Below are 26,116 nucleotides of genomic sequence, written 5' to 3' on the forward strand. Positions count from 1 at the left end.
AATTTTTTGAGAAAAAAAAAAATACCGTTATGGGGGGCGTATCAGCTGTTAAGGCCAATAAGTGTATTAGTTTCGGTGGGCATCGATGCGCCCATCGAAACTGATACGGCATGCCTCGATCTCAACACCCTGTCTTAGGTTAGCTACTTTGTCAATTTTTGCTTTACAGAACAAGAGCGTGTCATCCACTCATCCTCAAACTGAAGTTGGGCCACATGAAATCATCTAGATTGACTTAAAAGCTTTTGCACAAATCCTCCATGTTCTCCTTATCAATCATTCTGCTAACCGCTTCTGCAAGTACCACAAATTAAAGCGGGGGCGAGAGGATCAGTATATCAATCATTCAGTTGCTGACATACAGCTTATAAATAAAAAGTCAAGCATTTCCTCATAATAATATTTGAACTGGGTGCTATTGAGCTGATACAAGCTACATTATGAAGTGCGGGCTCGGAGTAATCAGTTATCATGTAACATCAATTGGTAGTCCGATATCAATCTCAAGTTCCAGCTGTGTCAACTAACGATTGGTCAACTATGAGTAATAGACTAATATGGATTATCAAGGAACCATAACATATGGCTCAAAGTCACAATCTTGCAAGTTTGCCCAGAGTCATTATCGTTTCATCTCTGTCTAGGTGTCAAATCAACTGCATTTTAAGAAAAAGTAACCATGAACCTTATAAAACAGACTTTATTGTTATCTTATCCTTTTATAGGGGAGTGGTGATGATGGGGAAGATGTCCATATATACACCCAACATTTTCTATTCTGGGTGAGGTGTTTGTGAAAGCATAGTAGTGGGCTTGTTACCCAGTTACCCTATTGGAGTTGGTGCTTTGTCACGTTTACTGTGAATGTATACTCAGTTAGGTTCTATTTGGAATGTGGGATCAGGTGGTATGGAATTGCATTTGTCCAATGTAAATTCCATCCTGCGTTTGGAAAGGATGGGAATGATTGGATTAATCCAGGTATCATATCATCCAGTCTTGGCAGGATAAATGGCGGGATTTCTGGTAGATTTTGAAATCACTACATCTGTGGGCCCCATGATGATGCATGTGTTTTATCCATATATGTGCCCTTTACACATGACAATCAAGTTGCATATGCATACAAGTGACTAGCTTTAGTTGTGAAATCTGGTTTGTTGATTGCAATTCCATGGTCCACCAAATGCATACAATATTCTTCTCAAAGGAAGATTTTTATCCCAAATGTGGGATTAGTGATGCAGGACATGAAAATTTAGATATGTTATGCAAGAGTTCAGGCTTTAGATCATACTAGTTCAGAAACAATCACACAAAATTCCACATCCCACAAAAAAATCAAGCATTTAATTAGGGGAATCTATGCAGGTCCAGGCCTACACATACTAGGGTTGGATCAATTAAAAGTATAGACCAAACAATGATAAAAGGCAAGTAAATTCATCCACACATGCAAAGGATTATTTCCCTAATCCAAGGGATTCACATTTTTCAATTTGGGAAAACCTATGGTTAAAAAAGGGCATAGAAATTAGGATTTAGAACAATCTAGGGTTAGGTTTAGGGAAATTAGGTGAGAGAGGAGAGAGAGCACCTGTAATCGGCTCGCACGAGTGGACAGTAAACCGGCCTGACGCACTTATGTGGATGGTGGCCCACACATGTGTGGGGCTTACGAATCTAGGATCGGCCAGCTTGGGGCCTGGTCGGCAAGGGATGGGCCACCTTCCCTCCAAATTTCAGGCTAAACGGATGATCGATTTGAACATGGTGTTCCGCTGAAGTTTCAGCCCTCCTGTAGTGCCAGATTCTGGAAATCTGCTATAAGGAAATATTAGCTGCAAACGTGGGTGAATTTGATGAGGGGAAGGCTATAGGAGATGAGGAATATGGAAGGTAGGAGATGGGAGCGATTTGGGATGAGTGTGGTTTCGCACCACGGTAGTTAGCCCTTCGAAGAAGGGAAGGTTTCGCACCCAATTAGGTTTCCACAACTCAGAGAATTAGAGAAGCAAGAAAATGCAAAATTTTATTAATCTTCAATGAATCAAAAGAGACTATAAGGGGTGCCTATTTATAATAAAACTGTATATCCCAAAACTCGCGCCATGTGCTCAACCTATTACTTGGTGACGAAATAATAAAAAATAATAACTAATCAAAGCAATCTAAACAGTCCATGATACTCCTAATAACAATAATAAGCAAAACCCAAAGTATTATATTAATTAGAATAGTGGGCCACGATCATGAGAACCTATGGTGGGATTCACATGACTATCGGGTCCACTCCAACAAACCAAAACGTAGTCCTCTAACTAGGAGGTCCTCTCTGGACGTCGTCATCGATCCAGATCGATGGTGGGGCCCTCCCCCTTGCGTACGTGCATAGGGGGGCTCATGTGTGCGTGTGACATCCCCATAAACTCTCTTCAGCTGCGAAGATTTCGCCACTGACGAAACAAAACTCCTGAACCGCTCTAAGATGTCAGGATCAAGTCTCTGAAGCTCCTCCTCAGTGAGCCACATACTGTCTGAAGCTGGGCGTGACTGCCACTTAACCAGGTACTTCTAAAACCTGCAGTCCGACGTGAATATTATCTGATGGTCCAGAATATCCTTTATCTCCTCTCTGGGTGTGGGAAGGGTAAGTATAGGAGGTAGAGGTTGGGAAAATGGGTCGGGAAGGGTATGTATGGTGGGTAGAGGCTGGGACGATGGGTCGAAAAGGGTAGGTATGGGAGGTAGAGGCTGGCAAGATAGGTAATGAAAGGGCCATGGATCAAGGGAAAAGTCTGAAGAATCAAGATGGTTAGGCGAAAGATTGAACAATGCATCAGTGGCCCCCTGAAATGCAATTAGATCCTCTACATTGAATGTGGAACTAATTCCTATGGAGGGTGGAAGATCTACCACATACGCATTGAGACCGTTTCGTTTTATAATTTTGAATGTTCCAACGCTACGCGCGTGTAATTTACAAACAGCTCCCTGAGGGTACCATTCTGGCCTAATGCGGACCATCACAGTCTCCTACATTGAATTCCTTGAATCGTTTATGTTGGTCAGCAGAAATTTTGTAATGTTCATTACTAGTATTGATCTCTCACCTGATTTCTTGATGCAATGAATGAATGTGATGTGCAAAGGATTCTGCAGACTCTGATGGCCTATGAGACGGACATAGGGACAAGATCAATAGGCTTCCTAGGTTTATAACCAGTAACGACTTCAAAAGGACTTAAACTTGTGGATCTATTGACAGAACTATTAAATGCAAACTTGGCGATAGGTAGTGTAGTGTCTCATGTCCTGGTGTGCTCCCTCACTAAACACCTGAGCAAATTTCCCAGACTCCTATTGACTACCTTGGACAGGTTTGGTAGAATCGCCCCAGGGACTAAATCAATAATGTGCTGTATATCCCTCATAGGGGGAAGCTCATCTGGTAGATCATCAGCAAAAACATCACGAAACTCATCCACTACCGAAATGGCCTTAGTGGGTAACTCTGCACTAACCTCTGGTGCACTTTCACCAGCCACAAGGGCGTACACCATCGAGTTAACCTCAGTCTCTCGCTCAAAGTCTTTGGTATTTAGAATATGGAGAGGCTTAGACTTGGACTTCGATTCCTCAACCAACCTCAAGTGATAAGAGAAAGGGAGGTATTTTTCCTTAAGAATTTCTTTCATTTCTCTCTAGTGGATTATTGAGGGTTTCTTTAACCTCTCTTTCTTTCGCTCCACAGTAGCCCAAAACCTCTTTACTTGGCCCATAAGCTTTATCTTGGCAAATCGGACTCGACAAGCATCCGATATGTCGAACCACTCAAAATAGTGGTCCATATCCGCCAACCAATATAGAAAAGCTTTAAGGCCCAAGTGGTTATTAAACGTAGGGGCATCTACTCTAACTCCCTTGAGGAGTTGCGCATCGGGGTCATAGTGGTCTTAATGTCCCTCATGGGGTGGGTGCAAGGGTGCACACACCCATAATCGATTCCTTGGCCCAAGTGGTCATTAAATGTAGGGGCATCTACTCTAACTCCCTTGAGGAGTTGTGCATCGAGGTCATAGCGGTTTTGATGTCCTTCACGGGGTGGGTGCACGGGTGCGCACCCATAATCAATTCCTTGGCCACCTCCATTCCTTGGTCTATCCTCCCGACCACCTGCCCGAGATTGGGCATCTTCGCCAATAGCAGAGTTTGCCTAGGCGGAGTTCTCTAGATGGGTAACGCGCACATTAAGCTGATCCTAGCATTGGTCGATACGTTGTTCCAAGCGCCTACCCAAAAACTCAAACTGTTGGGTTATGTTGTACATTGATTCTTGTAATTGCTCCATGTTTAGTGCAAGGTGTAACCCAAAACCGCGACCAGTACGTGTGGGCATACAATTACCCACTCAACTCAAAGGTCCTCTAATGCAACCATATGTGTCTAAATGAGACTAAATGCTCCTATAGGACTCTATATGAGGGAAACTATGCAACGCTTCTAAAATTCCAGCAACATAACTATCAAAACAGTTTGTTAACAAAAAATTCAGCAATGAAAATTGGTGAATTTCTGACAATAGAAAATTCAACAGTCTATGTTGTGAATGATGGGTCCTAAATAGCCCTATATGATGAAATTTAATACAAAATAAATGCGAGTAGACTAAACCCTAAACATGCAATGCAATCCCCTATGAAAAACCTAAGCTCTGATACCAAATTTGATGCAGGACATGAAATTCAAATATGATGTGCAAGATTTTCAGGATTTAGATCACACTAGTTCAGAAACAATTACACAAAATTCCACATCCCACACAAAAGTTCAAACACTCAATCAAGGGGAATCTTATGCGGATCCAGGCCTACACATGCTAGGGCCGGATCAGTCGAAATTATAGACCAAACAAGAATCAAAGGAGGGTAAATTCATCCACACATGCACAGAAATAATTCCCCCAATCCAAGGGATTCAGAAATTTCAATTTGGGGAACCCTAAGGTTGAAAAAATGGCGTAAAATTGTGGATTTGAATAATTTAGGGTTAGGTTTAGGGATTTTGGGTGAAAGAGGAGTGAAAGAGAGGAGAGAGACAAACCAGAGAAGTATCGCACGTGTGGACAACAGTAATGGCCAGGCGCATGTGCGTGTGATCCCGGTTGCACGTGTGTGGGGCCCACTATTCAGAAAAAAGTCAGTTTCGCCTTGGTCGGCCGGGGGTGGACTCCAAAACCTCCAAATATCAGCTCGATCCGATGCACGGTTTGTGCGTGATGCTCCGCCGAAGTTTCAGCCTTCCTGCAGGGCCAGATTCTAGAAATCTATTGTAGAAAGAAAAACGGCTGCAATAGAGGATGGATTTGAAGCGTAGATGATTGTAAGAGAAGAAAAATATGGATGAAAGAGGGTGGGGGCGAATCGGGATAGGTGTGGCTTCGCACCATGGTAGTCGGCCCTTCGAGGAAGGGAGGGTTTCACACCCAATTGAATCTCCACAACTCAGAAATTTAGAGGAGCAGAAAAACGCAGAAATTTTATTAATCTTCAATGAATCAAAAGAGACTACAAGGGGTACCTATGTATAATAAAACCCTATACTCCAAAACTCGCGCCATGTGCGCAACCTATTACTTGGTGACGAAGTAATAAAAAATAACAACTAATCAAAGCAATCTAAACCGTTCATGATACTCCTAATAACAATAATAAGCAAAACCCAAAGTACTAGATTAATTATAATAGTAGGCCACAATCATGAGAACCCTGGTGGGATTCACATGACTATCGGGTCCACTCCAACCAACCAAAATGCAGTCCTCTAATTAGGAGGCCCTTCCTGGACGTCGTCATCGATTCAGATTGATGGTGGGGCCCTCCTCCTTGCGTACGTGCGTTTTTAGGGGGGGGGGGGGTTGTGTGCATGTGCGCGTGATGTCCTCATCAATTAGATTGTCAAAATACCATGGTATTCCCAAACATGTAATCATTGTGTAATAATGGTGTTAATTCTACCTAATGCAATTCATTACCATTTACTCCCGTGTTCTAAACAGGCCCTTATGGAAGACTTCAGACTTAGTGTGGGTCGTTTGGCCTGCTTCTTAATCTTCCCTTCATTAGTTCCATATCCTACGCCTAGAGAATGGCAAAAACGTATATTGCTTACCTTTTGGTTTAGCCGAATAGAAGTTTCATTTATTTGAGTTGTGTATGTTTAGCAGTTCAACTATATTATAGGAATTCTATTTAATGGATTTTGTCCCTTGCTCGAGTGGATTTGTGGCCCTGAATAGTTAGCCACCTCCATGCTTATCCATTAAGTGTTGTTATATCGCTTCTTTCCAAAGTTTTGCTGGGAAAAGAAAAATAATGGACATGTTATTGTGGTAATGCTTATTTTCCACTCTCCTTTGCATAAAGTTTCAGGAATGATGTCAAGTTGGTGATAGTCTTAAAAGGATAGTCTGATCCTTGGCATCCTTTATTTTCTGCTAACTATTCCATTTTCAATATCTAGTAGCTTCTGCAAACTGAGCTTGCCATGCAGCTCTTCTGGTTGTTTATTCTCTACGTGCTTGAGTATTATCTAATTGGTACTGTCTTATTTGCTTGGTTTCCTGTTTTTCTTCTCTTCAGAAAAAAAAATGGCTGATGGAAGTTCTGCAGAAGGTGCAAGTTCCAGTGATGTTAATGCTGAAAGTTCAGAATCAACTGTTGAGGTCAATGTCAAGACTTTGGATTCTCAGATCTACACTTTTCGTGTGAACAAAAATGTAATGTTGTTCTGGTAACCTTGATCCTATTTCTGTTTGTAACAATGCCGTTACATTGTTTTGGTTATTTTGTTGTTCATCAAATTTATAGTAATAAATTCTATGTTTCAACTGTGGTGCATCGTGCATGGCTTGTAAGTTGTGGGTGAATAAAATTGCTTTTGGCTAGATATGTCCTAAACTTGGCAGGCATGTAGAGATCTACTTCATCTGTTTGATTTCATATACTTGGCATGGATTTTCTTTTTAACGACAGGCTGATCAATTAGAACTTCTCCTTATTAACAAGGGCTTTTTCTAGAGTGACTGAATCCTTATTTTGGATTTGTCTTTATAATCGGAAATGATTTGAATCTAAAAAAAGTAGGCTGTCTGTTTTTCTCAGAAATTCCCTGACAGGAGCAGGAAAGGCATTGAAGGGGTGCTTATTTCAAATTCCTTTCATTTCTCCTGCTTGGATGAAACAGATAGGGCTATCCCATCTAATTCTGTCAGAATGGCTTCCTGTGACATGTTCCTTCATCCTGAAAAAGTCCAGATTGTGTTGGCAATTTCATATTTGTGTTTGACACAGCATGCATGTACGTCTCCCGATAATGCTGTATTCCAATTTCTTCTCTTTCTTCTTCTTCTTGGTTGATGTTTCAATAGTTTGATTTCCTGCAGCATCCTCTTGTGATCACAAGCTTAATCTTGTTTTGTGTGAATTCAGAAATATATATTTTTGTAACTGAAGGTCTCATGAGCTTTGTTATTGAAAAGAATGATGCCGATAGAATTCAAGCTGGGTGGAAGTAATGGAGATGTGCCTAGTGCCTACAAAGTTTTATGTGATTGTCATGTACCGCTCATACTTGGTAATTTTATAGGATAGCTATAAGACCACCATCCTTTATGGGACTGAAGTTGGGCAGTTAAAGAACATCATGCTCATAAGATGAGCATAGCTGAAATGAGGATGTTGAGATGGATGAGTAGTAGTACGAGGAATTGACATAATTAGAAATGAAAATGCTTGAGGGAAGTTAGGAGTAGTACCAATAGGTAAAATATGAAGGAAAGTAGACTTAGATGGCTTGGTTATGTGCAATAGAGACCAAGAACTGCAGCACTTGGGAGTGAGCTGGTACAAGTTGAGGCTCTAAAAGGGCAAGGGGAAAAGGATGTGGATGGAGGTAGTAAGAAAAGACTTGATGACTATGATCTAACTGAAGGTCTGGCCCTTGATAGAGTGGAATGGTGGAATAGGATTCATGTAGCCAACCCCAATTAATTGGGGCAAGGCTTAGGTGATGATGAAGGTGTTATTAGTTTGTGAATTCTCTTTCTTTTGTTTAAATCTTAGTAGTCCATCTTGTACAGATTTCATATTAGAATGCATAATTCCCATAATGCATCAACAAAGCAGGAACATATAATCCGCATAAAGCACATATGTAATATATGTCACCAAAAAAAAAAAAACCCCCCGCAATGGTATCATATCTATGAATTCAAAAGAAGCGATAACTATGGAATGAGATGTCTTATGATATAAATGTTAGTAATTTTGTCCTTCGATTTTAAGCTAGCTCCTCCTTTAGAACAATTTAGCTAATGTGGAGTTTGTCTATCTTGATATATTTCTGCTGCCTAATTTCTTCAGATCCCAGTCTCTTTGTTCAAGGAGAAAATAGCAATGGCAATCGGTGTTCCGGTTGGGCAGCAACGCCTAATTTTTAGGGGAAAGGTCTTAAAGGATAATCACCTCCTGTCTGAATATCGTATCCTCCTATTTCAGTTTGTTACTTATGCCTCTCTCTCTCTCTCTCTCTCTCTCTCTCTCTCTCTCTCTCTCTCTCTCTCTCTCTCTCTCACTCTCTCTCAATAGAACTTCATTGGGCACTTAATTCCTGCATTTGTTGTTGGAATCATGCATATTGTTCAGGGTTTCCATGTTTATATAGCAATATTAGATATACATTTCTTGTTGGCAGTTTCTGTATTGCGATTACTAAATGGTTCGCATATGCCATGGTGACATATGCAATCCAGGATAGTATGCGATGGCATACTGTTTTATGCAATAAGCAGTGTTTCAAAAAGTGCTCGTAGCATACGCTACGCAGTGTAGCTAAATAGCGTAATACAACTACGTAGCATGTAGCGTTTGTAGTGTACGCTACAAATTTTTTTGGAAGTTTTGTTTGTGAAACTTGCACGTTAAAAAACCTTTAAAGCTAAACTTAAAAGAAAAAAAAAAGGGTTTTTAAAAAACTCTTCTTTGTGTAGATGACATCTGTATTGTACTTCATACTCTTAACCTGTTGGATTTTTATTTCTTTTCATATTTATGAATTGTGACTTGTGGTTTTCAATTAGACATTATTAATTAAAGTGGTTTGCTTAGAAAGTTGTTGATGTGATACTTATTTCATTTGGTTTATGACTTCATATATGTGGATTGCCATTTGATAAATGATAATTAATAACTTGTTTGAATATGCTTATACTTGAAAAATAAACAATATTTTAGACACACACACACACACACACACACACACTTTTTTCCTACTATTTATCATACTTTTAAATTAAAAATAGACGTATTGTGTAGCTTACGCTATATGTTATCCTATTTACACCACGCAATAGAAGGCTATACTCTACGCAACATGCTACCACTGTTAAAAACACTGGCGATGAGTATGTGATCGCATATGCAAGTATGCAATGGCATACTGCATATGTGATTGCATATTGTTTGTTAAATTTTATGTAAATATAATACGAGTAATTGAATATATAATTTATAGATGGTCTAATAGTCTCAAGCACTCAAAACTACAATGAAATAGGTGCAATAACCTAATCCAATCACTTGTAGTAATTAGGCATAGTTTTTTTTTCCTAATTTTTTAAGATTCTTTTTCAATTTTTAATTTTTTCAAAAAAAGAAAGAAAAAGAAAAAGCCAAAGCAGTATGTGATGGCATATTTGAACAACATATTCTGGTCGCATATGATGGCATATGCAATTTGACAACCTTGTTTGTGACTACTTCATTAAATCATGTGATTTTGAAGCCTTGCAAACTATTTAGGAATTGAGGGCTGGCTGAAGGCTCATGATCATATCATGAAAATGCCAATATGTTTACTTTTCTATATTTGTATACAGTTCTTCCCAACTTATGAAGAAATGATATGCTATTTATCTTTGCACCAATGTTTCAAGCATGAGGTTTGGCGTGCAACATGTTTAGATTCTTAACAGTTGACATTTATAAAAATAGCTCGATCATTACAACATAGTTGCTTTGCAGCTTGCTATTGGCCTGGTGATGTGGCTTAATAATTTGTTGACCACCATCTAATTTTTGAAATATTGAATGGCATGCATTCAAATAGCGCTCGTAGCGTAGCCGTAGCGCTACGTAGCATAGCTAAATAGCGTAATTCCGGTCGTAGTGTGCACTACAACTGCGTAGCGTGTAGCGTTTGTAGCGCATGCTATAGTGTATTTTTATATTTGAAGAGTGATGAGAACATTTATTTTTATTTTATTTTATATTTTTATATGTTTTTTAGTTATGTTTGTAAAAATAGTGTAGAAATCATATTATTTTTTAAAAAAAAAAAAACTTAATAATTAAAATTAAAACCAAATCTTTCGTTGTTTACTTTCACTTAAAATGGGGGTGATCCTTTGTTAAAGTTTTTGTGAAACTCACATGCTAAAAAACTTTAAAACTAAACTTAAAAGAAAAGGGGTTTCAAAAGAGAGTTTTTGAAAACCTCTCTTTATATAGATGACATCCGTATTGTGCTTAATACTCTTAACATGTAGGATTTTTGTTTCTTTTCATACTTGTGAGTTGTGACTTGTGGTTTCAATTAGACATTATTAATTAAAGTGGTTTGATTCAAAAAATTTAAAGTGGTTTTCTTAGAAAGTTGTTGATGTGACAATTATTTAATTTGGTTTATGATTTATATGTCGATTGGCGTTTGATAAATGATAATTGATCGTTTGAATATGCTTATACTTGAAAAAATGAATAATCTTTTAGGCATTTTTATGTTTTTGCTTTTTTCTTACTATTTGTTATATTTTTTCTACATTTAAATTAAAAAAATAGAGAAGTACCATGTAGCTTAGGCTACACACTATAGAGGGTTGAACGCTATGCAACACGCTACTGCTATTTAACTATTTAAAACACTGCATTCGATGTGTTGTCATATCATTTTTAGGATTGCGAGTTATGTCCTTAAATAAAGGGTTTTTAGTTTGATGGCTAACAATTCTCGCGCCATTGCTGCCAAGACCCCACCCCACCCCCCGTGGTTTGCATCAAGGGATGAGGTGGGCATAACCAACGTTGTCTAATTGTATCAAATCACAAATCGTAAGATTTTTCCTGATTTCTTAAAAAATCGAAGGGAAATCTAAAATATAAATAAATAAAGGAAAACTCATTCTATTTTCCATTTCCTATCAAAGGATTTGGCAAGGAAACAGTTGAGATCATACGTAAATGGTGTCTGCATTTTTAGTCTAGGTGAATTCTACAAATTATGGTTGATCTTGCCTCACATTTTCAATCTTAAACGGGCAAGACGACTTGTGATACTCGATGACTCAGGTATAATTGGAGTATGCTCAGAACGTAGTTTCAGGAGTGTTTGGAAAGTGTTGTTCTCAATATGTTGTTACGAGCAGTGTTTAAAGTATCGACGATATTGGCTGATATATCCCACGATATATCTTGTATCCCACTAGTGCGATATGAAATGCACAAGTAATGCGATATCGATATTTCGAACATTGGTTACAAGTTAACAATCCAGATGGCCCTTAAATGGGCAGTCCAAGTGAATTCTGCATTTATTAGTGACATATCAATCTTCTCATGCTTGTTGATGTTATTGGAGATTCCTCATGCACCTAGTAAATTACACTTCAATCCCCTCTTTTATTTGGGAATAAAATCATCCCCCGGGCTCTAAGGGCTATTATCGATAGCACATGCTTTGAAGTTCTCCCCAAAATGAGTTTTGCCTGATGTGTCATTAGAACCACAAAATAGGTAGGAAACTAGACAATATTCGTTAGATGATTTGAAATTTAATGGAAGCATAGAAGTTACATGCCTCTTCATTAATTTTGCATACTTAAGAAGATTCCTACCCAAAAAAAATAAAAAATAAAAAAATAAAAAAAGAAAGAAGGAGAGAACAGAAAAGAAAAAAGAAAACAATAGTCCCCCCACCCAAAGTAAATTTAAAAAAAAAAAAAGAAAAAGAAAAAGAAAAAGAAAAGAAAGAAAAGAAAAAAGAAGACAATGGTGCCCCCATTAGAACCCCAAGTGTTGAGGGCAACCCACTCATTTTGCCCCCAGTTCCATAAATGATCTATCTGTGATCTTCTCTAATTTTGTTTCGTGCATGCAAAATATCAAACTTATACTTAATTAACCCCCCCTTACTATGTGTCTTCTCCCTTTACTTCCAAGCCAATGTATTTCGTATCAGTAACGGTGGCCGTAATGGTCACCACACCATTACCGATATGGGGACGTAACGACTTTTACAACCACCGTAACGGTTGAAAATTTTCTTTTACCTGAAAAATTCTAAAAATATATTTAGAAAATAAAAAATAATGTAAATATTCTAAATATGGATTCATTTTACTTTTTTATTTTTTTGAACATGTTTATGGTAGTGTAACGGTCCACTCTTTGGTGAGAGTGTTGTATCGGGTTGTCTAGTGAATTTGTGAATATGATTATATGTATCTAATGTTTACACATCACAATCAAGCATTAAAACTAGAAATAAGAAAATTTACATAAATACTACTTTTTCAATTTTTATTTTTATTTTTTATTTTTAAAAGGCCATCGGATCTTCTATTCGCTCAAATCACTTCAATCTATGATCTTAATATTAAAAACTATAGTAAGAGTGGTTGAAATCTATTGTAAAATGATTTAGTAGAGTTTTTGGAATGAGAAAAGTTTTTTTTTTTTTAAATAAAATTTAAAGGGGAGAAAATGAATTTAAATATATATAAAAAAAAAAGTGGTCGTTTTTCGACCGTTACAGTGGTAACGATTGTTATGCCCCGTAAAGGCCTTTATGGCCACCGTAACGGCCGATACGGTCCCAAAAAATCAACTGCCCCGTTTCACCCCCATATTGTGTAACAGTCATGGCCGTTACCTATTGTAACGGATACGAAGCACCTTGTTCCCAGCCCTCAACAATGTTTTACGCATCGATATTGCACAATGCATTTCACCCTTCGAGTGTGGAAACATATCAATATTGCATGTATCGTATGTGTCTTCTCCCTTTGCTTCCCAGCCCTCGGCAATGTTTTACGCGTTGGTATTGCACAATGCATTTCACCCTTGGGGTATGGAAACATATCAATATTGTATGTATCGGGCAATGTATTGTAATTAAGGTATTCTGTAACGATAACAATGGTTGTAATGGCCACCACACAGGCCTTTACGGGTGTTTTTTTTTTGGGGGGGGGAAGAAACCCGAAAGAACCTATGTCAGCCCTATAACAGACCATTATGGGGGCTGTTACGGGTCATCATCTTCACTACTACGTCTTCACCAAAGTTGCACCAGATGTAGTAGTGAAGACGGTTTTGAGGAGTCTGTGTGGTGATGTGATGTAGTTGTTGTGAAGATGATGAAGTGAAGTGTTGTGAGCTCCAGAGTTGGGTTTGAGGCAACCTTTGAATATGGATGGTGATGGTTTAAGAGGAAGGCGTGTGGAGAGGAAGAAGGAAAGAAGAGGATAGGGTTTTGAATCTTTCATCCCTTTACACAATTCCTGCTAAAGGCTTCCCCCAAGTACAACCTAGGGGCATAATTTTCTGGGTTTTGTTGGGAAAAGAAGCCCTTGAAGAACACAATGCCTGGGATGGTATTGAAAGTTCAATTACCACAATTTCAATTGATATTAGAGCGGGTTCCTCTTGAATGGCATAACAACCTAGAGTGAGATCCCAAAAAGAGCTTGAAAATATGTCCAAGAATGAGGGTACGTCAGTATCCAGGTCTTCATATTTTGATGGAACAAATTTAGCTTATTGGAAAGCCATGATGAAAATATTTCTTAGGTCTCTAGATCATGCTGTTTGGCAAATAGTTGAACAAGGCTGCCAGGTACCGATTGAAAATGTTGTAAAAGATGGTGCTATAGTCACAATTCCCAAATTCCAAGAACTATGGACTAATTATGACAAGACTAGATCAAGCTGTGATGTGAAGGCTCTTAACGCCATTTACTGTGCAGTCTCCCAAGATGAGTTTACGCGCATATGCACTTGTGAAACAGCAAAACAAGTGTGAAGTGTGAGATTTATTGGAAACGACCCACAAGAGGACTAGCACAGTAAAACGCTCAAAACTCTCGCTCTTAACTCTACTTAGTTTGAAAACATAAAAATGAAAGAGCATGAGACCTTAATGGAGTTCTACACTAAATTGAGCGATATATGTATCTCCATGTGGGGCCTTGGTGAAAAAGTTCCGTAACTGTGCATATGTAGGAAAATTTTGAGATCTCTACCGGAACGATTCATCTCTAAAGTTACGACCATTGAGGAATGTAGAAATATTGATGAAATGAAAGTCGAAGAACTATTAGGTTCCGTACAGACTTATGAGCTACTTTTCAAGACTCTTACTAAATCCAAAATAGTGTCTTGAAAACTTCACAAAAGAAACATGAATTTGATGAAGACGATGAAGAAGAGGATGATGAGGAATTTGCTCTTATGGCTAAAAAATTCAAAAAATTCTTTAAAAAGAGCAAGGAAAAAGCCCCTACAGGAAGGGAAAAACTTACGATTCCAAGTGCTCCATAGGCAAATCCTCTAAGAAATCAAAAGATCCATAGTGCTAGAATTGTAGATAATATGGTCCTGTTGCATCTAAGTGCTCCACCAAGAGTAAAAGTAAATCAAAAGGGAAAGTTATGGCAGCTACATGGGATGAGTCTAAGGATTCAAAATTAGACTCTGAAGAATCACAGAGTGATGGAGACCAAGGGTCATTAAGAATCCTCATGGCCTCCACCACCACTAATCTCCCAAAAATTAAGGACACGGGAGACCACTAATCATGACTTCTCTGGAGAAGAGAAAAATGAGACATCCTTAAAAGAAGATGAAGAAGAAGAGGATGATGAAAATGTTGGCTTACAGGAAGCTTATGACTGGTTTTATTCTAATAGTCTAAAGGTCATAAAGAAGTTGGGGCAAATGAAGGCTGAAAAGAATAAGTTGGCTGATGAACTAGAAGAAATAAAAATTGAGAATAAGACGCTATGTCCGGCCAATTTAAACCGTAAAGGTCAACTAGAAGAAGCTTTAAAGAAAAACAAAGACCTACAAAATGAATTAAACAATGCTAAATCTGTAAATCATGGGTTAAAATTGGAAGTTGATCAAATGAAGTCTCATCATGCTAATATAAAATACAAGTTTGCCTAAGGCGAAGAAAAGTTAGAAAGATTATTAGGAATGGGCAAAAGGTCGGGGGACAAAAGAGGCATAGGATATGAAAGTCATATGTCTAGTTCAACCTTTGTTCTCATTGTGATCAAGGACTCTGTAGCCTCTGGGAGTATATCCAGAGGGTCTCCGGTTTGCCACTCATGCGAAGATGTGGGTCATCCGAAATTCGAATGTCTAGCATTTAAGAACCTACGATCCACCTTAGTCATGCGCCCGATAAGTAAATTTATTGTGACTAGGAGAATGGTGCAACATGTGAGGAGTCCGCCGAAGAGATCACCTGAGAAGGAGAATTTGAGGAGAAAGTTTCCCACTCCTTAGAAGAAGGATGCCAAGATGATAGAGTTGCTCAAGCTGGTTGCCTTAATCAATGAGGAGACTAAAAGAATGATGAATGAGATGAATATGGGCAATGAGCAGCCTAGTAAGAAAAGCAACTCTCTTGCCAAGAGAAGACCTCCCAAAAGAAACTCGTCGTCGAGCGACGAGTATAGGAAAGAAACTCTCTCCTAGGAAAAATCCAGGCCCAAAGAAGATTGTTACAAAATTGGTCGTGAGGGAGAAAGTGAACTGTCTAGTGATTCACACAACACTCAAGGCTCGTGATGTAGGTGGGTGGTGTTTAGATAGCGGGTGTTCTAGGCATATGAATGGTGATCGGACCCAGTTCTGTCATTTCATGTATTTTGATGGAGGGTCAGTCACATTTGGAGAGGGGAGCATTGCGCAGATTGTTGGCTGTGGTACCATTGTTGGACTAGGCCTTTCGAAGATTGTGAATGTTCTCTGTGTGGATGGATTAAAACCTAGTCTTCTAATTATCTCCCAGATTTGCGATAGAGAGCACTCCGTGAGGTTTTCAAAGGGGATGTGTGAGATTTCAAAATCTAGAAGCAAAGTGATCATGAGAGGCCTTCACACAAGTGATAATTGTTATGTGGTTGAGAATAGTGAAGATTTTGCTTCTCCAGCTGTGTGCCACATGGTCCGAGACAATGAAGTGGAATTGTGGCACCAAAGACTCGACCATGTCCACTATCGAAATCCGCCTCACCTGAGTTCAAAGAACTTGGTAAGAGGATTGCCCAAGATTGGCAAGAGGCCAAGGAGTGTCTGTGGGGAGTGCTAAAAAGGTAAATTACATTGGAGTTGCCCATAAAAAGACATCCTCCATGGCTACGTCAAAGTCCCTCGAGTTGTTGCATATGGATCTTGTTGGTCCTACCAGGACTCAGAGTCAAGGCGATAAAAGACATTTTCTAGTTGTTGTGGATGATTACTCTCAATTTGCATAGGTTGCCTTCTTGAGAGAAAAATCTGATACTTTTAAAGAGTCCAGGAAACTCGTGAAGAGATTTCAAAATGAAAAGGCTATACTATTCACAGGACCAGGAGTGATCATGGCGGAGAGTCTGAGGATAGTCGGTTTGAGCGTTATTGTGATGAGCATGGTATCTAACACGAATTCTCAGCTCCAAAGACTCCTTAGCAAAATGGAGTCGCTGAGAGGAAAAATTGTGTGCTACAAGAAATGGCCATTGTTATGCTAAATAGTAAAAACTTGTCTAAAAATCTATGAGCTGAAGTTGTAAATACGGCATGCTATATAATCAATTGTGTATACGTGAGAGCGGGCCTGAATAAAACAACATATGAATTATCGCACGAAAAATCTCCCAGTGTGAAATACTTCAAGGTCTTTGGCAGTAAATGTTATATCCTAAGAGATTGTGAACAACTGGGTAAGTTTGACTCAAAAAGCAAAAAGGGATTTTTCTAGGATATTTGTCGAATAGTCATGCTTCTAGTGTCTACAATCTAAGGACTGCCGCCATTCAAGAGTCAATTAATGTGATTGTTAATGACCAACCCAAGAGTGACTCAGGGTCCTTAGTTGAAGTGGATGAGGATGAGGGTCTGAACCAGATAGGTAAATCTATTGAAAACCCTCTCCTAAAGTGTCTTAATCTCCACCTGACATGCCAATTATCAAGGATCATCCCCTCAATCAAATCATTGGAGATATGGGTACCAATGTTAAGACTAGGAGACAACTTGAGACAATAAACAGTCATATGTGCTTAACCTCCAAATTAGAGCCCAAGATTGCTGTGGAAGCTCTCCTTGACGAATTTTGGGTTCTAGCAATGCAAGAAGAGCTACAGTAGTTTGAAAGAAATGAGATGTGGTACTTGGTGCCCAAGCCGTCTGACAAGAACGTAATAGGAATCAAGTGGATATTTAAGAACAAGTCCAATGAATCTGGCAATGTGATTCGTAACAAGGCGAGGTTAGTTGCACAGGGCTACTCTCAGGTAGAGGTTATAGACTTCGATGAGACATTCGTCCTCGTAGCTCGCTTAGAATCGATTAGGATCTTGATGTCCATAGCATGTGCATTGAAGTTCAAATTGTTCTAAATGGACATTAAGAGTGCTTTCTTGAAAGGAGTGCTTGAGGAAGAGGTATATATAGAACAGCCGAAAGGGTTCATTGACCCTAAGTATCCTTAGCAAGTGTATAGGTTGAAGAAGGCACTTTATAGTATTAAACAAGCCCCTAGAGCATGGTATGAGCAGTTGACTCAGTTCTTGGTCAACCATGATTTTTCTAGGGGGAGTGTAGACAAAACACTCTTTGTAAAGAAGACCCATGATTCCATTCTTATTGCCCATATTTATGTGGATGACATAATGTTCGATTCCACGTGTGAGGAGTTAGGCCATCAGTTTGACCATCTTGTGCAATCTAAGTTTGAAATGAGTATGGTAGGAGAGCTTAACTTCTTTTTGGGCTTACTGTTTAAGCAACTTGACAATGGCATTTTTGTAAGCCAGCCCATCAGTTCAACTATTTGCCAAACAACATGATCTAGATACCTAAGAAATATTTTCATCAAGGCCTTCTAATAAGCATAATTTGTTTCATCAAAATATGGAGCCCTAGTTACCGAGGTACACTCGTTCTTAGACATATTTTCAAGCTCCTTTAGGATCTCAATCTAGGTTGTTACACCGTTCGAGAGGAACCTGCTCTGATACCAATTGAAATTGCGGTATAAGTTCAATTACCGCTACGATAGGAGCGTGAAACTATGTCTAAGTCCTGGAGGGGCTGAATAGGACCTTTTCGAATTTTACAATTTAAAGTACTAACCGCCACCACAAATCAGGCAAGGGCACAAACAAACTCATAGACTAATTGATGCACCAAGTTCCGCTCAAGTCTAAAACAAAAGATAGTAAACATATTGTAAGCAATTTATCAAACATGTAAACTGCAATTTATCTACGCATTCATAATCATTCAACAATTTGAAACAAGCATAGATAAAATTCATTCACCACATTGTTCATCTACAAATTCATAATCATTCAACAATTTGAAACAAGCATAGATAAAATCCATTCATCACATTGCACACGATGTATAGTGGTTCTGCTACTTGACTACTCCACTCCCGACTGACGCACTATCTCCAAAAGTGTACCGGATTTCACTATCACAATGGTTTTAAATCAAGTTCACCATAAACCTTAACGTACACAAGGTTCTACACGTTTTGCACAGGTCAATGGCCTGCACAAGGTCTTATTCTACACTTGTCCTGCACAAGAACAAGTTACGTACTCTCCCGCCAAAGGCCTACATATTACTGTACAAGTTTGGGTCTCAAACTCTAGACCCAAATCTCCATAAGAAAAGGGGTCAACAAATGGACTCTATGCTAAGACATACCTAGTTGGATGAGCCCCTTGATAGCACCTTGTTGAAGATGCTTTGTCTTCTACGGATTAGCTCCCACAAACAGCAACCTTTAATGTATGTACCAATATAGTGCCAATGTATGGGAGATGGGTGAGAGCGAATCTTTTTACAAGGTTTGGCTTTGGAGGGTAAGAAAGGGATTCACCTAATCTTGCATTCAATGGCTTTTATGACAAAGGATTTGCCTATTTTGGTTAGGTCAAGCCATTAATGAATGCTTGAGTTCATGATTCAATCCGAGCTTTGAATGCTCATTAAATGATATCAATCACAAGGATTGAAGTATGAACTCATGAGAATAGAGCCAAGAATGAAGGGTGTGCAAGGGGAAATATCCTAGCAAAGCTCTAGATGGATTCTCATTGAAATGCCCAAATGCCCCATCCAATGCTTAAATAGATTGAGTTGCAACGGTTGAAAAACAGGCAGAAAATGGCTAGGGTCGATCGATCGAGCTTTGCTTCAATTTTAGGCCAAAAGTTCGCTGGTCATTTTTGGGCATACTTGATCGATCGGGTCGTTCAATCAAGAGAGCTCGAGAATTCTCTCGAGCGATCGATCATAGCCTGAAGTTATGAATTTCTGTCCAGAGAACTTGCTGGACTAATTTGGGCAACTTTGATTGATTGAGCCGATCGATCGAGATGGCTCGAGTATCAGCTCGAGCGATCGATTAGAGCTCAATCTTATGCAAATGGAATATTTCTCTAGTTTCAGTTGTTTGCACAAAATTATCTCATGTCCATGCTGTTTTAAAGGACCTCACTCTAGCTAATGAAGGCAACAGATATTCCTATCAAGGTCGAGCCAACTAGAGGGATATTTTTTGGGTTTTACAATGTTCTCTTAGGTCAGAGGTTTTGGAAATTACCAAGGCACTATACGATTTACCTGAGACTTCAATGCCTTGGGCGCTGAAGGTCTTCGAGTCTTCAATCTTCACCTATCAATAGGGCTCACCAGACTTGAACACACAAGACTCACGCTAATTGACAAACATATGCACTTATGGGTATGTGACCAAACAGAGAAAATGAGGGAAAATGCAGAAGTGCATTTCCAGAAATGCTTTCCTGGCAAACAATCAGCCCCCAGACATTTTGTGTAGCTTTTCCCAGTTACAAGAGGGTTGATGTGAATGAAGCTGCTGGTTGCCAAGATTCGTTCCGGGAAACCATGAAAGCCAACCCGAAATAACCAGAATAACCGGAACAAGGCTATGATGGTGATGATAAGTTAAAATCTCTCTTTATTTTCAAATCTGTTCAAGAAAATCCTGATTTGGTTTCTAATATCCCTTGCATCGTATGCTTGGAGCAAATGTTTCTAATGTCCATAATGTAATTTGCTCTTATGCATTCATCCACCTTTCCATCCTTTCCATGTTCTGTTACTTTTTGTGCGCTCTGTTGTCTCTTGACTATAATTAGATCTGGAAGATGGGCATACACTGCATTTAGTTGCAAGACAGCCGATCCAGTCAGAAACACTGCCAGGGACTGGCTCTGGAGAGACGGGGGGAAATCATGACAATCGAGGTTTTGCTTCCTCTATACATTCCCAAGGCATGGTCTGCATGTTAGAGAACCATCATCTTCATTCAGAAAGAAATCCTGCAGTGTAAACTCAAGGCACTGCATTGGACTGCAGAATACCATGGCATTCTTTCGTGGTTTAAAACCTGTACTGGACTGGATGGTTGTTCTGGTTTGGACTTGGACCGACTGAAGGAATGGGTTGGGTAACATACAAACCCGTGAAGGGAAAGAAAACTATTTGTACTGTCCAGGTGAGCTGGTGCAACCATCAGGTCATTCAGTTTTGTCTGATTGGAGTGTCTGGCTCAACAGGCCAGCTTTGCTATTGAGCAGTGCTGAATACTATTTCCTTGCAGTATAACATGGGCGGGAATAGCGTGGTATTTCTATTCCCCCATCCCTGGAATGGCCCCTTAACTTTCTTTTTTACTCATCGTGATAGGAAACAGCCTAGTTGTAAGAGTCTTACAGTTTTAAGCATTTTCAACCATGAATTATTCTTTTAGAACTGATATGGAGGTTTACTATATGGAGCATTTGTTTTATTTTGCAGGAAATGATTCAACTCCTGGTGCCCCCCGTAACAGGGTTGGGCAAATTTCACACAGTGTGGTTCTGGGAACTTTCAATATTGGGGACCAAGGTGAAGGCATTGTACCTGACCTTACACGGGTATGTTCATCGGTTTTGTTGTAAGTGAATCACGGTCAATCGGTCGGCCTATGCATAACAGTCTATTTTCCAGTTTTGTAGGCTAATTTTTCTCATTGCTTTCTTTCATAGATTATTGGAGCAGTTCTGAATTCTGTTGGAGTTGGAAATGTGGCTACCAGTGGTGGGGCGAGCAATACACCTACATCTGTGAGTAATGCTTTGTTTATGCAGTAACAGTCTACATTGAGGTTCAACTGTATTCTCATCTGGGTGTTTGTGATTATCAGGCCAATGTGGCTGGCCCACCATCCCAAGGTGTCGGGGCAGAAGCAACCCAGGGGAATGCTGGTGGCAGGAGTCAAACTGGAAGTCAAGTACCGCATGGGCAGGCCTTTCCTAATGTCCCTTTCCAATCTTTGCATCAGTCTTTACCATTCCCATTTCTGGGGGCGGGGGCAGTTCCTTCACTACAAACGGTACCAATTCATGTTGTCTGTCTTCTGTTTACCTTCTAATGGATTTAATTGAGTTTCTGATGTCTTGACGTGTTGTAATTTAGGTCATTCCAGATTCTTTGACAACCCTTACAGAATTCATGAACCGAATGGAACTGGCGTTGTCACACAATGGTTGTAAAAAATGGATGTACTCTCTTTATTTGCATTGGAGCCATCTTGATTTTATGATTAAGTTGATTGTTCTTTATGTTTTATGTAGGATACCAGTCAAGGCCATCTGTCAATGTTGGAGATCCACCTGGTTCAGCAATTCCATCCTCTAATGCCCGGGGACTACCAGCGCCTGAAGTGCTAAGCACCATTATTAGACGAGCACAACAGCTCCTCAGTGGTCCTACTGGAGCAGCACTTTCCGTATATCCTATATTCCTTCTTTACATGTTCATACAACATTCTTCACTGATTGATTTTGTTTGTTTGTTTATTGCATAGATCTCTTTATACAAATTGAGACGTGTAGCTTGTTTGAAAGGGAAAGAGATCTGTTAGCTGCTGTTTGAACGAGGCTGCTTTCAGTTTGGTTGGGAGAACAAATGCTATTGATTTGAAAGGCCCACACATTTTCAACTTCACTTCTGCTCTTCCTGTAACTTTTTTATGAGATGTTTAATTCACACCCTTCTGGAGAGAGAGAGAGAGAGAGAGAGAGAAGCAATCCAAAATACACTAGTCGAATGATTGTAACAGTAACCTTTCAAAAAAAAAATTTATAGCAGTAATAGGACTTTGGAGGATTGCAAGAGTGCAAATGGACTATAAGAAAAAGTCCAACCAATGGTCCATATACAGTAGGCAAAACACTCCATTTTTTGTCTAAGATCATTCATCCAGTGTGATTTTTTGTGTGGCCCATCAATGATTGGACCCAGCAGACAACGGTCCAGATCTTGTGTATGTGCCGTGTGTATGGAGATAAGAGTTCCTGATAACTGACTCAAATATTATCATCTCATCCTTCTTCAAGCTTTTTGGGGTTGGCTTAAAAAATGATTATAGCAGTAATATGATTTTTGAGGATTGCAAAAGTGCAAATGGACTATTAGAAAAAGTCCAACCAATGTTCCATAAACAGTAGGCAAAACACTCCATTTGGTATCTAAGATCATTCAACCAGTGTGATTTTTGGTGTGTGGCCTGTCCATGATTGGGCCCAGCATACAATGGTCTGGATCTTGTGTATGCGCCATGTGTATGGAGATAAAGAGTTCCTGATAACTGACTCAAATATTATCATCTTATCCTTGTCCAAGCTTTTTGGGGTTGGCTTAAAAAATCTGTTTCTTGAAATGGGTGATTTGTTTGGCAAAAGTTCAACAACGGCCTGCACACCCGATATCAGTCCTTCACGGAGCTTGGGACCTGCTGGTGCATTTCTACCAAGCAGTGTCTAATGATAACTAAGATACAATTCATAGGAGAAAGCTTAGAAGAAATGTTCAACATTGGGTACTCTTTTTATTTACTATATTTATAATAAATGTCTTTATTAGTAGATTTCAGGTGTTGATTTGCATCTTGCTCTAGTGGCTTTCCTTTAAAGCTCTCATCTTGTGTACAACTAAAATTTCAGAGAGTCATTATCATAAAATTGCATTTATAGGCCCAGTCCATTCATTCTTCTTCAGAGCCATAGGCAATGCGTTGATGTAATTTGGGCACGACAGGGCATTTTCTTTCCACGGAAATTACTTTTTGACTTTTATGATGCACAATTTTACACTCTCTGAATCTTTTGCCAACTAGTTTTTTGTATCTAGTTTTGCTTAATCGTAACTTTCTGCAGTTCCATAGAATATTGCAGGGCGCATTGAAAGAGAGGGGGGAACTACTGATCCAGTGACACGGGGACAAATTCAGGCAGAAGCAATGCAAGTAGGAGTGGCCATGCAACATTTAGGAGCTCTTCTTTTAGAGCTTGGTCGTACTATTCTGACATTGCGTATGGGGCAGTCCCCTGTATGATTTCTTACCTTTCTCCATTTCACTGATTCAACTTCTCTCTGTTTTTTTTTTTTTTTTTCTCTCTCTTTCTCTATATATATATTCATTATAATGTTTGGGAAACTGTAGGCTGAATCTGTGGTGAATGCTGGACCAGCAGTTTATATATCTCCATCAGGGCCAAATCCTATAATGGTTCAGGTTATTATTGATTTATGGTGCCTACAATGTATGATATGTCTATAAACAATAGATGACATGGTCTAGTATTTCCTTGCAGCCCTTCCCTTTACAATCAAGCTCCCTCTTTGGAGCTTCTTCTGCTGCCGCTCAGGCAAGTGCTGGAATTTCAGGTTCCATTGGTGCTGCAGATATGCCCAGAAACATCAGCATCCATATACATGCTGGTGAGAACACCATAGTAGTAGAACTTTCTTCTTGGTAAAAGCAGCTGTCATGACCTTGTCTAATCATCAGGGACTGCCGTTGCTCCGGGCATATCATCAGTTGGCTCCAGGTCAACTACTGGGGAAGCTGCTCATGTGGGTCAACATCCAAATCAGGCACAAGCAAGTGTGAATGGAACTGGTTCAGTCAATTTGGGTCCAATGCACGTACTGCCTCCAAGAAATGTTGTTGCAGCTGTTCCAGGTCGTTCCCCTTCAGATGCAGCTGGTCATGTTCTAAGTGTTTTCTACCCTCTTCAAACAAGGTCTCAGCAGACAAATCCTAACCATACAGCCTCTGGGCAAGGTTCGAATCCATCCGTGACGAATGGAACACGACCCAATATTGGAAGTTCTGTTTCACAGCCAACATCACAATCCATTTCTCCTTCCGCAGTCATAACCCAAGTGCAAATGCGTGTTGGAAGTGTTGACGGCAGTACGCAGGGTGAGAACTCCTCCCACTCTACTTCTCAAACTGCTGATATGTTGTGTGTAGGTGGACCTCAAGATCCAACTGGTAATCAGTGATCAAATACTTTCATGAAATGGAACCATGCTTGAGCCAATTGGCTAATTCTCTGTCCTGTAATCAGGCCAATTGGAAAATTCTGCTGTTCAAGGTTCTTCCATCAGATCTAGCATTGGTGGTGAACAGAATCAGCTCTTGGGTGACATGGGAGTTGATGGAGCTGGCCAGACTGGGGTGGTCGTCGATTCTGCTTTGCCTTATAACTCAGGTGCCAGCAATGTAGGGCATCAGGTATGTTATTTCATGGATACCTGCTTTATTCAACCTTTTTTTTTCCCATTTTATTTTGGGGTCCAACAGGGGATGGAAACTGACATATTTGTTCATAAATATCAGCCCCAACCCTCTGGCTGCCAACTTAGTAATATTGAAGATAACAGAGTGACGTCAAGTTTAATACAAACATCATCAGTGAGCTCACCAGGAGACTCTATAGAGGCAGATTCTAGCAAGTCTTCCTCAGAGAACAATACTGGTACATTTGCTTCAGAGAATGCTCCTAGTTCCAGCCAAAGCCAGGAGCCTTCTGAGGGTGGCAAAACTGTTCCATTGGGATTAGGGTCTGGAGGTTTACAGCCTAAGGTGAATACTTGTGTTGATGTGAACTTATGTTTTGTGTGTGTGTGTGTGTTTTGTGTCAATGCTATCAACAGATAACAATTGTAGAGGCCCAATGACCTTAATCATCTTTTTCTGATTTTGGGATCTGCATAACACTTGAGCTGTCCTAACTGACTGTTTATTGCAATGATGTGCCCAGAGGAGAAGCAAGCAGGTGAAGATGCAAGGGAGAGATGGTGAAATGAGCTGTACCACTCCAGTGAATCGAGACGAGCAGTCTATTGCTAGGGGTCAACAGGTTTTGCAATCTCTTTTATCTCGGGGCTCCGACATAAGTAGGACAGATTCAAATGCCAATACGAATTCTAATGGTCTGTCAGTGCAGTTGCCCCCTGTATTTCGTCAGATTATGGGAAGTTTGCCTTTAGGAGGGCAAGGCAATAATGGACAAATTGATCCTGCAAGCATGATGTCTCAGCTTCTTCAGAGCCCTGCTTTGAACAGCCTTCTGGAAGGGGTGTCAGAGCAAGCTGGGATTGAATCTCCCACTGGTTTGAGAAGCATCATGGAACAGCTTGCTCAGAGCCCTGCAGTGAGTAATACCCTCAATCAAATTGCTCGGGATGTAGAAGGCCAGAGCCATAATCTTGGAAACATGCTTTTGGGGTCGGGAAGGGATCCAGGTGGGATTGATTTTTCGAGGATGTTTCAGCAACTGATGCCGGTAGTCTCGCAAGCTTTCGGCCAGGGATCAATCCTCCATGCGCCTTCCCATGCTGTGGAATCCGAACCGCCACCACAACGTAATGCTGATAGGCAAGGCAGAGATGATCGAGCGGATGTGAGTAAT

The 26,116-nt window shown here is 39.8% G+C and overlaps 1 protein-coding gene across 2 annotated transcripts in view; it reads left to right on the plus strand.

Moving 5' to 3' along the window:
• Positions 1 to 26,116, plus strand: part of LOC131237098 (ubiquitin-like domain-containing protein CIP73) — a 34,445-nt gene that overhangs the window by 5,820 nt on the left and 2,509 nt on the right. Inside the window, exons 2-16 of one of the 2 annotated variants that reach the window (XM_058234752.1) lie at positions 6,642 to 6,778; positions 8,424 to 8,541; positions 20,507 to 20,614; positions 21,168 to 21,286; positions 21,398 to 21,475; positions 21,556 to 21,744; positions 21,828 to 21,897; positions 21,986 to 22,140; positions 23,578 to 23,742; positions 23,857 to 23,928; positions 24,008 to 24,134; positions 24,205 to 24,693; positions 24,770 to 24,936; positions 25,042 to 25,287; positions 25,466 to 26,107. In XM_058234752.1, coding sequence (XP_058090735.1) covers positions 6,650 to 6,778; positions 8,424 to 8,541; positions 20,507 to 20,614; positions 21,168 to 21,286; positions 21,398 to 21,475; positions 21,556 to 21,744; positions 21,828 to 21,897; positions 21,986 to 22,140; positions 23,578 to 23,742; positions 23,857 to 23,928; positions 24,008 to 24,134; positions 24,205 to 24,693; positions 24,770 to 24,936; positions 25,042 to 25,287; positions 25,466 to 26,107 — 2,874 coding nt within the window. In that variant the 5' untranslated portion in view covers positions 6,642 to 6,649. The remainder of the gene's footprint in view (positions 1 to 6,641; positions 6,779 to 8,423; positions 8,542 to 20,506; positions 20,615 to 21,167; positions 21,287 to 21,397; positions 21,476 to 21,555; positions 21,745 to 21,827; positions 21,898 to 21,985; positions 22,141 to 23,577; positions 23,743 to 23,856; positions 23,929 to 24,007; positions 24,135 to 24,204; positions 24,694 to 24,769; positions 24,937 to 25,041; positions 25,288 to 25,465; positions 26,108 to 26,116) is intronic. The other variant, XM_058234753.1, reaches the window with a different exon arrangement.

The sequence above is a fragment of the Magnolia sinica genome, chromosome 2 (assembly GCF_029962835.1).
Source record: "Magnolia sinica isolate HGM2019 chromosome 2, MsV1, whole genome shotgun sequence".
NCBI lineage: Eukaryota > Viridiplantae > Streptophyta > Magnoliopsida > Magnoliales > Magnoliaceae > Magnolia > Magnolia sinica.